The following is a 12,922-nucleotide window of genomic DNA, read 5'->3' on the forward strand; positions in this document are numbered from 1 at the left end:
AGAGGTGGTCCTGTGCATTGTAGGGTTTTGAGCAGCATCTCTGTCCTCTACCCACGAATGTCAATCACACACACACACACACACACACACCAAATTCTAACAACCAGAAATGTCTCCAGACATTGCCAAATATCCACTGAGAGGCCCACTTACCCTTCGGTAAGCACACTCCTCTATAAAATGTGCTTTTAAACTGCTGTCTATTTAGTATAGGGTCTATCCCCTGACCACCCCAGTGAATTTGAGTTCCAAGGACAAAGAAATCTGCTCCTGGATGTACCCAATACTCAGAGTATGCTTCACAGTAAGGGTTCAATATTTGTTGGAAAAATGCATAATAATTAGTGGGATTTGTTTTTAGGAGTTGGGGGCAGAGTCTTGCTAGGTTGCCCGGGCTGGCCCCAAGCTCCTGGGCTCTGGTGATGCTCCTGCCTCAGCCTCCCTGGTTGCCGGGTCTGTCGGTGTGCACCACCACACCTGGCTCACTTAGTGGTTTTCTCGCACCTGAGATGGCGCTGGGTCTGTCATGCATGACCTCACTTCTTTATCCTTCTTTGAGGGAGGCCCTGTTATTGTCCCTCCTATTCACAGAGGGAAAACTGAGGCTTCTAGAAGCTACATCTGCATACAACCCCATCCATCCCGCCCCCACCCAGCAGTAGAATCCAGGAGCTTAACGGGCCACCCCGAAACTTTTCAATTTGTTCCCTTCTGGCCAAGAGAGACTGAATTCAGGTCAGGGTCAGGCCCAACCTCTGAGAAGCACCTGTGGGGAAGTGGAGGGGGGGTGCGGATCTGGCACTGGCTGGGGAGGTCCCATGGAGGGGCTTTCTCAGGATCTAGCAGGGGTATGAATTTGGTTGGGATCAGCAGGTCCAACTCAGGAGGAAACTCAGCCCCCAAAGAGTTAGGGACCAAGCTCTGAAGAGAAGCCACAGCACCAGCCTGGGGGCGTGCTGCAGAGACCAGGCCCGGAGGCTGGAACTGCCCCCCACCATGTCCCAGCCCAGCAAGGAGCCGGCCCTGCGATTGGTCGGCGAATGTTTCCCTGTTACCAGGAATGGAGGCCAAGGAAATGGGAAGGAGGAAGGCAGGAAGAGAGAGTGGGTGTGGCCAGGGTGGGGCTGGGGGCTAAATTTATATCTCTGCCCGCTTCACAGGACTCCTGCTTCACCATGGACAATGCTGGATACAGCAAGTGGGGCGGCGGGTCCCAGGACCTCCCTGGAGGTATGAGTAATGGATTGCCTAGCTGGTCTCCTGGGGTTCCTAGTGTGTGTTTGGGGTGTGATGGGGAATGGAGGAGAGGAGGCAAGAAGACCCAGGCAATGGGTTCAGGAAAAAACCCCACAGCCATAGACCCGGTTAGACCTGGATCCAAATCCTAACTCTGCTGCTCAGGGGCTGTGCCATGGTGGGCAAGTTATTTAACCTCTCTGTGCCACAGCCTAGGGTTTAGTGCTTGGGCCCTAGGAGTCCATCTGTGTTCTCCTAGGGCACTGGGGATGCTGGGAGCACTGCAAGCAACGATTTTTCTTCCTGGCCCTGGTTCTCCTGGTGGCCACAATCCTATGGGCTTTCATTCTGAGCATTCTGTTGTCCAAGGGTGAGTGACCCCTTCTTGAGGACCTAAGTCTGCCCTTTCCATTGCTCCAACCCCCCCATGATCCCAGCCCCCTGCCTGGATCTGAATGTGCCACCCCTGCATAGACTGGCTGTCCCTCTTTGGGCTGGGCGCACCCACCCGTGCGTTTGTCTCCCTTCCACACATGTGATCATCATGTGTGTCGTACGCCGGCCTGCTTCCCCTGTGGGTCCCAAGACGGGGTCCTTGCACCCCTGGGGTGAGGGGATGTTCCCGGGTCACCCCGCTGGGCCTGCAGGAGCTTCTCTCTGCAGCCTCTGTGGAGCGCCGGGCGCTGGTGGGCCAACAGGACCTGCTGGAGACGAACGGTGTGTGCAGAGCGGTGGGCCCTGGGGGCTGGGGGTGGGAATGTCCAGGGTCCTGAGCCCGGGGAGTAGCTGGGTGAGGACACAGGGGACCCAGAGGCTGCTCTCATAGTGGGGGAAGGGTGTCCCCTGAGTCCCTTCAGGTGACGAAGTACACATGCGCGTGGGGACATCATTCCAGCCTCGGAACAGACAGTGGTGCTGGGTGCCTTGAAGGAGGAGGTCGGAGCCTGCAACAGCTGCTGTAAGAAGGGGGCCTGGCAGTCGCTTGTGGGCTTAGGGCAGGTGGATCAGGGCAGGCTGGTGGGGGCAGGCAGGCTGGCCTCAGAAGTCCCACCCACCCGTATCATGTCCTTCCTAGGCTTGGGGACCAAGGCGAAACTGCAGACCACTCTCACTGAGCTTGGGGAGACACAGGCAAAAGTGCTACAGCAGGAGAGCGCCCTGAAAGAACTGCAGGAGCGCGGTGAGGGGCGTGACCCTCAGCCCTGGCCCCAGTGACCTTGACCCCTGACCCTGATCGTGCCCACCTCCATGGCTGGACCAGATCCTAATGGCTGGACTCTGACCTTGAGTACAACTCCTCACCCCAGCCACGCCGGACCCTACCCTCTTATGACAGTCGTTGTCAAGGTCGACATCCACCGGGACCTGACCTTTACCTGGCCATGACACGGCTGATTCTAACCTCCACTGTAATCTCAACTCCCTTGACCCTGCAGTGACCCAGGGCTTGGCTGAAGCCGGCAGGGACCGAGAGAACGTCCGCACTGAACTGTTCCGGGTGCTGGAGGGCATCAAGTTCCAGAACGGTGAGCAACGCAGGGGACGGAAAGCAAGCAGAACCTGCCGGGGCCTCGGAGTGCCACTCTCCACCAGGCCCTGCCCTTGTACTTGGCTTCGGTGGTTCTGCCCGTGGGGGATACCCACCCACCCGGTGCTCAGTGAGCTCCACCTGGGAACAGCCCACCTCTCTGACCCTCCACCCTGCAGGTTCCTGTGAGCCGTGCCCCAAGTCCTGGCTGACCTTCCAGGGCTCTTGTTACTTCTTCTCCGAGCCACCCAGCTCGTGGGAGGCGTCGCTGCGCCTCTGTGCAAACCTAAGCGCTCACCTGGTGATCATCGGGGGCCTGGAGGAGCAGGTAGCGAGAGGGAGGGGCTCAGCGGGAGGACCTGGCGTGTGCCGTGTGGCTCGGGTCCTGGGGCGGTTGGTGGACTCCTGGGTTCAGGTCCCCGCTCCTTCCCAGGGCTTCCTGAGTCTGCACACTCGCGGCCTGGGCTACTGGCTGGGCCTGAGGGCTGTGCGTCACTCTGGCAAGGTTCAGAGCTACAAGTGGATCGATGGAGTCCCGCTCAGCTTCAGGTGAGGGACGGACTCCTGGTGAGAATCGGGGAGAGGGACAAATCAGACCCGAGGGGAGGTGCTTTGGACCACCTCTCGGGGACTCCTTGGCTTGGGCTAAATTCTTAGGGATGGGAACATCAGATCGTAGGAACTGGCTGAGGAGGGTTAAACTCTGGGCTCCCAAAGTAATAACCCCAGGTGCATGCTCAAGTTAGACACGCAGGGTGAACAGGTTAGCCCCAAGCCATAAACAGGCTAGACGCTGGGAAGGAGGCCTGGACCCCAGGTCCGTCCTCAGCCTGGCCTTGCAGCAGTGCCCTACTTCACCTTGGCAGCCACTGGAACACGGGAGAGCCCAATGACTCGAGGAGGCAAGAAGACTGTGTCATGATGCTGCACTCGGGGCTGTGGAACGACGCACAATGCAGCAGTAAAATGGACGGCTGCATCTGTGAGAAGAGGCGCAGCTGCTGACCAGAGCCACGCCCACCGGCGCAGTTGGCTCCCAGGTGCTCAGAGGCCTCTGCTCCAACCTCACAGGACCCTGCACTCCCACCCCTCCGCCAGCTTCAAAACTCCCTTCTCCTAATCCCGGGTCACCTGAGCCCACCTCTCTTCCTAGTCGAGAAAGAGAAGGATAGACTGGCACCCTGTCATCCATCCCAGACTTCACAGCAGGACACAAGGCCCTGAGGCAGGGGGAGGAAGGAGGAACTCCCCTGATGAGATTATCTGGTCCCTTTTGCTCAAAGCACCTAGCTCCCGGGACTGTCAGGAAACATCCCAGAGAAACTGGGTTTTTGAGAAGTGATGGGATTTCTGCAGGTGGAGCTAGGAAGGTGGCGGGCAGGTAGGGAGCCGGGAGTAGGAAGCAGAACCCAGCAGGAGGGAGGCTGTCAGTTGGGCAGAAGGAGTGTGGAGGTGTGGGCTGCAAAGAGCCTGGCTGGAACAAGTGGGGACTTCTGATCTGAATTCACCCTGCACTCCCAGAGTTTCCTGCTTTCATCCTGAGGACTTGGGGGCTCTCTGAGAATTTCCAAAAAAGCAGATGGATGCAACAGAGGACAGTAACAGGCCAGCTGCTCCCAGTTCCCTGCAGAACTGAGTCCATAACTGAAGGCTGCTTTAGTTCCCAGAATGCCTGGCGGTGGCAGCCTGAGGCAGCAGGAGAGGAACACCATTCCAGATACAGCCTCTACCCACTGTGCCTTAAATCCCCTCCTCTCCCCTCCTATTCAGTCCCAACCCCCAGCCCTGCTCCAGGCCACCACGGACCTGTTGTCTATCGCCATCAATGTGACTCGTCTTTTGTAAAACTCCATATACATTGAATTACATACGACACATAGCCCTTTGTTTCTGGATACTTTCTGTCCACCGAGTACTTTTGAGATTCAGCCATGCTATTATGCGAATCGATAATATTCTCTTTTTTTATTGCGGAGTCATATTCTGTTGTGTGGCTGGACCACAGTTCACTTTCTGTTTACCCGTTGATGGATGTTTGGGTTGCTTCCAATGTAAGTTACTATGATTCGGCTTCGGTGAATATTCTTATACAAATTTTTGTATGGCAGGTCAGCGTGTTTACTGTTGCTATAAAAAAAAACACACCCAAGACTGGGTAATTTACAAAGAATCGAAGTTTTTTTGACTCATGGTTCTGGAGGCTGGAAAGTCTGAGAGCATGGTGACAGCATTTAGTGAAGGCCTTCTTGCTGAGGTATTCATCTCTTTCATTGCTGAAACAAAATACCTGAGGCTTGGTATTTTATAAAGAAAGGAGATTTGTTTAGCTCACAGTTTGGAGGCTAAAGTCCAAACAGCCGTGTATCTGCTCTGGTTAGGGCCCTGTGGCTGCATTACATCATGAGGCTAGCAAGGAGAAATCTCATGGCATGACAGAAAGCCAGAGAGAGGAGAGGGGCTAGTTTTGTTCTTTTGTGACAAGTCTCTCCCGAGAACCAGGATCTCACCAGGATCTCAGCAGAATTAACTTAATCCCTTCCAAGGAAATGCCCCCAAACACCTAATGACTTCCCACTAGGCCCCACCTCCTACAAGTTCCACTATTTCTTAGGGTCACCTCACTAGGGACCAAGCTTCCAACAGATGAGCCCCTGGGAACATCGTCCAACCCATGGTCTATAGTATAACATGGCGAGACAGAGCTAGTGTGCCCCCTCTGGTCTCTCTTCCTCTTGTGATAAAGTCACTGGTTGGGGCCATCATGGCGGCCCCAACCTTATCACCTCATTGAACCCTAGTCACCTCCCAAAGGGTGATTCTCCAAATTCCATGCACAGGGGAATTTAGGGATTAAGTTTCCAACACATGGACTTTGGAGGGACACATTCTGGCCACACCATGTGCATTTGTAGGTTTTCACTTCTTTGGGATAAACACCTAGGAGTGATGCTAGATGCACACTTAGCTTCCCAGAGAGGTTACTCTCACCAGCAAGGTCCAGAGGTTCCAGTTGCACAGGGAAGGGGTTTTGGCCCCAGGGAAACTGCAGCAGTTCCAGAGCCCAGATGGACGGGAGGAAGGGAGGCCTGAAGGGGAGGCAGATAGTGGAGGCCGGCAGGAAGCAGCAGTTCTTGATTACACGGGTTTGCACAGTACGGAGAGCAGGGTCCCGGGGGGTCTCTGATATTTGGAATTACACCCTAGGGAAGATAGCAGGAGTCCCTGGATAGAGACGAAGAGAAGGATCGGCACCTGATCCCCAAGAAGGGGCTTCTGGATGGGACAGTAGATGGATGGGAAAGGACAGGCGCCCTCGCTGAAGAAGGAGGAGGCTGCCAGCGGGCAGTGAGGATCAGGGCGCAGGTCTCTCGGACCCAAGGGGCAGCTTCATTTGAGAAAGGATTTTAAATGCCACAAAATTCTTTAGCTGGCGGGGGAGGGGGGGCGGGGGGGGGCGGGACACGAGGCATGAGACAGAAGTCACCCAGGACCTAGGTCGTTCTGACCTAGAGCAGGTTTCTGCCTCCCTAACACCTTGAGGATCACCCCCTCCCTCTTGGCAGTTCTTACCTGGAATGTATAACATGAGTGACCAAGAACCAATCAGCGCCCAGAGCTTACCCTTGTTGACCAATGGGCGGGGGTGAGCCCTGGGGGGCGTGCCTGAGGGCGAGCCTCGACTGTGAAATCCCAGAGCCCTCGGACACGCTCTGGGGAGACCTTTTTCTGGACCAGGAGAACCTCTATTTTCTCCCCAGGTGGCCACTCTCGTTGTGGCTTAAGGCGCTCGAGGTTCCCACACGTGGTGTCCTCGACTTCCCTTTGGGGCTGACACATTCGTGCCATCCCCTTCTCACCTGCGGAGGCCTCTGCGGCACGGATTCCATGCCAGGCCCTGGAGTTCCAGGTCAGGGTCCCTCGGCCAGGAGGAACCAGAGAACCTCAGGCTGGGGGGCCACAGGCTTCCACAGAACAGCGGAGGCCTGATGGGGCCCCTCGCAGGGAGTCCTAGAGGAGGCCATACTGCGCTAGGGTGGGAGAGATGGGAGGAACGGTTGCCTGGGAGCAGAGGTAGAGGTCACCTTAGCAGGGCTCTGGAGGAACTTTCTGGGGCGATGTTCTGTTTGCTGATGATTTGGGAGCATATCGGTGAACACACTCGTCAAAATTTGCAGAAAGCATGCTTGGGATTCATGCATTTCATTCTAGGTAACTTTTAAATTTATGATTTTATCTGGCAAATAAAGATACATAAACGATAGAAAAAGTAATAGTCATCCCTTGGAATTTGTGGGGGATTGGTCCCAGAACCTTTCCCCCCGACACAGTACCAGAACCCATGGATGCCCAAGCCCTTCACACACAGAGGCATAGCATTTGTAGAGGGCCTCTGCACCTCTGGCTAAATCATCTCGAGTTGGCCTAGAGTGCTACATAAATGCAAAGTTGTTATACTGAGTTGCTTAGGGGAAAATGAGAAGAAAAACTGCATGCATGTTCAGTGCAGATTGTTTTTCTAGTATTTTCCACCTGAGTTGGTTGAATCCACAGATGCAAAGGGCTGACTGTATATGCGTGGCATATGATGTGATTTTTGATACATATACATAGTGAACTGGCTAAAATAAGCTATTAACATATGCATCACCTCACATATATGGTTAATTTTTTTCTTTCTGTACTGGAGATTGGACTCAGGACCTTGTACATGCTAGGCAAGTGCTCTACCACTGAGCCACATCCCCAAGCCTTTTTATTTTATTTTGAGACAGGATCTCACTAGGATGCTGAGTCTAGCCTTTGACTTGAGATCCTCCTGCCTCAGCCTCCCAAGTAGCTAGGATGACAGGCATGGCCCGTGCACTCAGTTATGTGTCATTTTTTTTCATGGTGAAAACACCTAAAATCTACTCTCAGCAATTTTCTTTCTTTTTTTAATTTTAATTTGTTATATATGACAGCAGAATGCATTACAATTCACATTACACATATACAGCACAATTTTTTTTATTTCTCTGGTTGTACATAAAGTAGAGTCGCACCATTTGTGCACTTAGGGTAATGATATCCATCTCATTCCACCGTCTTTCCTACCCCATTCCCCTCCCTTCCGCCCCCTCCCCTTTGCCCTATCTAGAGTTCATCTAGTCCTCCCATGCAGCATCCCCCCACCACATTATGAATCAGCCTCCTTAAATCAGAGAAAACATTTGGCATTTGGTGTTTTGGGATTGGCTTAACTTCACTTAGCATTATATTCTCCAACTCCATCCATTTATCTGCAAATGCCATGATTTCTCTCTCTCTCTCTCTCTCTCTCTCTCTCTCTCCTCTCTCTCTCTCTCTCTCTCTCTCTCTCTCTCTCTCAATGGACACAATACCTTTATTTTATTTGTTTATTTTTATGTGGTGCCGGGGATTGAACCCAGTGTCTCACGTGTGCTAGGCAAGCACTCTACTAAGCCACAACCCTGGCCCCGATTTTATTCTCTTTAATGCTGAGGAATATTCCATCGTGTATGTATACCACATTGTCTTTATCCATTCATCTACTGAAGGGCATTTAGGTTGGTTCTGCAGTTTAGCTATTGTGAATTGAGCTGCTGTGAACATTGATGTGGCCGTGTCCCTGTAGTGTGCTGTTTTTAAGTCCTCTGGGTATAGACCAAGGAGTAAGAGAGCTGGGTCAAATGGAATGGTGGTGCCGGGGATGTTCCTTGGAGACTCTAGGGATGAGTGGTTCATTCCAAAATTCAACTTTTCTGAATGCTTGAAAGTCATCCTAATGAAATATGGGGTCCGGGTGGTGATGGTTGCCCTCCTGGGGTTTGCTGTCTGGCCAGGAAAGGAGGGAGTGATGAGGTTGAATGGAAGTGATGTGCCCGTGTGGTGGATTAGAGATGGAAAAATCTAGAGAAGGAAAACTCCTTTCGCTGCATTTCTGGCCTGGGGGGGAGGGGGTAGAGGATGCAAAAGGGAAGCAGGGTGTGCCTTGGAAAGGCCCAGGGTGCTTGTGCTGGGAAGCAGAGTGTGGGGGCAGGGAGGGCAGTGGGTGGCCCCACTGTTGGGCGGCTGCATTGCATGACCACCCCCTCTAGGGCTAAATCAGCAAGTCACGGGGAGCTTGGATCCCAGTCGGGGTTCCCTGGTTGCTCTGGCCCCACCATAACCCCAGTTGCCACCTTCCAAGGAAGCAGCCTGGAGATGACCTCCCTGGTCTCCCACCTCTCCCCTCCAGAGCCCAGGAAACCCCCTCAGCTCCCGAGGGCTTCTTCCCAGGAAGGCGGAGGCATCAGGGGAAGAGACCGGGGGCTTCCAAAGCAGCAGCAGGCCACACTCTCTTCCAGCCCCTGGCAGCCTGTCCACATGGGGCTCAGTCCCCACCCCCTGGGAAGGCCAGGACTCTCGCCTGGACACAGGTGGCTCAAATGGATGGATTTGGCAGATGTGGAAAGAAAGCCCAGAGCTTGAAACCAGTGCGGGCCACGACCTTGCTGTGTGGACTCGGGCTCGTGGCTTTGCTTCTCTGAGCCTCAATTTTTGCATCTCCAGGGGGAAGGTAAAGCCAGTGTCTACCTAATGTATCACGGTCAGCTAAATTAGCCCCTGATCAATGGATACGTGGATCAAGATGTCCACACCCTAATGCCCAGAATCCATGAATATGTGACTTCATATGGCAAAAGAAACTGTGCAGATGGGATTAAGGGAAGGACCCTGAGGGCGGGGGACGGTTTTAGTCAGCTTCTTTGCTGCTGTGGTCAAAAGACCTGACAAGAACAATTTTAGAGGAGGAAAAGTTTATTTGGGGTTTCTCAGAAGTCTCAGTCTGTAGACGGCCAACTGCACTGCTCTGTGCCTAGGTGGGGCAGAACTTCATGGAGGAAGGGTGAGGAGGAAGACAGCGGCTCAGGACGTGACCATCAGGAAGCAGAGAGAGAGAGATTCTCACGGGGTGCAAAATTTATGCCCCAAAGGCATGTCCCCAATGACCCACCTCCTCCAGCCACAGCCTGCCTACAGTCGCCACCCTGCTCATCCCTGCCGGTGGATCAATGCACCATCAGGTGAGGCTCCCATAACCCAGTCATTTCACCACGGAATTTTCTGGTATTGTCTCACACATGAGCTTTGGGGTGACACCTCGTGCCTAAATCATAACAGAGGTGATCCTGGGTTATCCCAGGGGCCCAGTGTCACCGCAGGGCTCTCCTGAGAGGCAGGCAGGAGGGCCAGAGTCAAAGCAAGACTGGAAGATGCTGCGCGTCTGGCTCTGGAGCTGGAGGAAGAGGAGGCAGGCACCGCTAATTCTCCCCCAGCCCCTCCAGAAGGGACCGGCCCTGCCCTCATCTGGACTGTAGCCCCGGGGAGAGACATCTTGGGCTCCCAACCTCTAGACCTGGCAGATCCTACCTCAGTGTGTAGGCCACTGGACGTGTGGTGGCTTCCTCCAGTGCCATGGGAATTTCACTCAGGTGTGATGCCCATGTGTTAACTATGTGCCAGGCCCTGAGCCAGGGCCTGGGGACACAGCGGTGACCAGAGAGACCACCCTGCCCTCCTGGAGCTCCTGTCTTGGTGGGGGATGATAAAGAAGCAAACCAGACATGTGCACACACCTGAAGGGACACCGAAACCTCACAGCGGTGAGGTCAGGGCCAAGGGGCATGTCAGCCAGGGTCATGTCCTGCAGAGGGCAGAGACCTGGAGGGAGAGGAAGGACCGTCTACTCCATCAGCAGTGGGAAGGAACGATGGTGTTGGCCTCCCGGCTGGTGCAGGTTGAGGGAGCAAACGGGGTGAGTGGGCCAAGGAGGATGCCCACCTGTGGGTCCTCATGTCCTGCAGGGATTTCGGGGGTTTTTGCTAAGAGCCTCTGGGTAGAGGGCCGGTCGATCCCGGGAGATGGGTTTCCTGAAATGCTGCAAAAACATGTTGTCATTTTCTGAGGCTCCCGGAACCCAGAACCGTGCTGAGCACACACGGATGTGAGGGAATTGCCCTACTCCCACCCCACAGACGAGGAAACTGGGTCCCAGAAAAGAAGCAATCACCCTGCAGCCGGGAGAAGATACAGGGGCGGAGCTGGGACCTCACGACTGCACTTATCCACAGCAGGGTCCCCTGTGAGGGGCAGTGACCAGGTGTGGGTCCAGCAGAAGACAGCAACCCCACTGCCTGCCAGACCCAGGGGGCCTGGGAGCAGGAGTGGAGAAGAAAAACACACAGACCTCCTCCAAAGTCCCTAAGAAGTTGGAGCCCTGGGTCCCTGAGGGAAGGGTCTAGGGTCCTGGCTTCCTGGGTGCCTAAGGGGCTGAGCCTGGGCCCCTGAGGATCAGATTAGGGTCCCAGATTCCTGACTCCATAAGGAGCTGGGGGCCTGGGTCCCTGGGGGTTGGCGTGGGGTCCAGGCCTCCCGGATCCCTAAAGAGTGGGGGATCTCTGGATCTCTGAGGGTGAGGTCAAGGGTTCTGACTCGGGTCGAGGGCTGGTCTGTGAGGGCTGGGAGCAGAGGCCTGGTTTCCTGGTCTCCAGGGAGTGGGGGGCCTGCTCAGAGTAGAGCTTGAAGTCCAGGATTTCTGGGTCTCTGAAGGTTGAGAGTCCCCAACTCTCAGGGAACTCGGGAATTCTCAGAGAGAAATCCCCTAACCTCCCAGTCTAGCCCAGGGCCACCCTCAGAAGTCCCAGCTGGGCCTGCCCAGCCTCCTCCTCTGTGGGGTGTCTAGGAGCCTGAGGGAGGCAGGAAGGAGGGGCTGCAGGCCCAGGACTCCCTCCTGAGCTCTGGGGAGCCCTGCAGAGGGGAGGGTGTGGACAAGTCCACCTGTGTCCCCTCCTGAGAACTCCCTCCCACAAATGCCAGCCTTTCCAGCCTCTCCAGACCCTGCCCCCAACATCACACAAACAAACAGGCTCTGGCTCCAGTCCCGGGCCTCCAGGAAGGCCACAGAGCTCATCCCACTGCCCGTCCCTCTTCCTGTTGATCTGTTCTCAGGGGGTCAGGGTAGGGAAGCACTTGATGGGGGGGTGTGACTGGGTCTTGGGGCCACCGCCCTGGCCCTTCTGGGAAGAGTCCACAGCTCAGGACTGGAGAAGGAGATTTAGAGGACCATGGGGGCTCAGCCTCGATGATCAAGGCAGCTTTTGTGCAAACTGGCCCTCCAGGTGGGGACAATGGCCTACGCAATGACCAAGAGCTCTGGGAAGTTCAGGCACTTGGAGAGTCTTGGAGGGAGTGGGGGAGGTGTAGCTGGAGAGGCCCAAGTGCAACCTTGAACACCAGGCTGCAGGGAGCTGGGACTTTAGGACTAGAGTAGAAGGGAGCCAGAAGGTGACCCACAGGAGGGAGACGTGGTCGGACGGCTGTGGTGCAGGGAATGGGCTGAGGGGCCTCAGGAAGACCATGGAGGGTCTTGCTGCCATTGTCTGGGACAAAGGAAGATGGCTGGTGTTGGGGGCATTCAAGAGAAGAGATGGGCCGTCAAACGATGGTGCATGTGCAGGTAGGAGCAGGAAGGAGGCAGGTGACTTGCAGCCTCTGGCTGGTGCCCAGCGGTGGTGAGGGGCAGTGCTGTGCTAGCCTGGGGCAAGGACTGCGTCCAGGCTCACTCTGCTCCAGCCACACTGACTCCTTGGTGGTCCTCCGGCACCAGGCAGCAGGGCCCAGGGTCTTCGCGGTGGCTGTTCCTCTGCACGGACCCCTCCCCCACCTCCACAGGCTGGTTCCTGCATACAGCTCAGGGGTCCCTGCTCAGATGTGGCCCACGCAGAGGGCTTGGCTGACCAGCCTGCTGAGCCAGCTCCTATGTCACCTTTGATCTGCTTTAGGACTCTCGTCACCATCAGACATCGGTCTGCAGCCCTGATGGAATGACAGGTCCACGTGCTGCTCTGCCCAGGGCGGGGCGACAGCCTGCAGCAGGAAACCTGCTGAGTGAATAGCGGGAGGGAAGGAAAAGATGAACAAAGAGGCTCAGGAGAGAGGCCTGGGCTGAAGACAGTGACGTGGGGGGTCAGCAGGTGGAGGGTGATGCTGAGGGTGGTGGAGAGGCGGAGCGAGCGTCCCGGGGAAACCGAGGCCTGCAGGCTGGAGGAGAGCAAGGGGAGGGGGCGTGGCTTCCGTCACGAGCAGCTCAGAAGACCAGCAGAGGGCGCTCGCCTG

The 12,922-nt window shown here is 55.4% G+C and overlaps 1 protein-coding gene across 1 annotated transcript; it reads left to right on the forward strand.

Moving 5' to 3' along the window:
* The first annotated feature begins 1,140 nt into the window (after positions 1-1,140).
* On the forward strand, positions 1,141-4,646 carry Clec4g (C-type lectin domain family 4 member G). Its single transcript, XM_046443671.2, has 9 exons — positions 1,141-1,230; positions 1,496-1,606; positions 1,900-1,953; positions 2,132-2,194; positions 2,312-2,416; positions 2,673-2,762; positions 2,944-3,092; positions 3,198-3,313; positions 3,631-4,646. The coding sequence occupies exons 1-9, from the start codon at positions 1,176-1,178 to the stop codon at positions 3,767-3,769; spliced, it is 882 nt and encodes a 293-aa protein (XP_046299627.1). The 5' UTR covers positions 1,141-1,175; the 3' UTR covers positions 3,770-4,646.
* Positions 4,647-12,922: the final 8,276 nt, after the last annotated feature.

The sequence above is a fragment of the Marmota monax genome, unplaced genomic scaffold (genome assembly GCF_021218885.2).
Source record: "Marmota monax isolate L192 unplaced genomic scaffold, Marmota_monax_Labrador192_F-V1.1 WCK01_AAM20220418_F8-fsc00102, whole genome shotgun sequence".
NCBI lineage: Eukaryota > Metazoa > Chordata > Mammalia > Rodentia > Sciuridae > Marmota > Marmota monax.

Coding starts and splice junctions, on each gene's coding strand:
- Clec4g (XM_046443671.2), top strand. CDS start 1,176: ATGGACAATGCTGGATACAGCAAGTGGGGCGGCGGGTCCCAGGACCTC. Junction 2,195..2,311: donor CGGAGCCTGCAACAGCTGCT/GTAAGAAGGGGG, acceptor TGTCCTTCCTAG/GCTTGGGGACCAAGGCGAAA. Junction 2,763..2,943: donor GGGCATCAAGTTCCAGAACG/GTGAGCAACGCA, acceptor TCCACCCTGCAG/GTTCCTGTGAGCCGTGCCCC.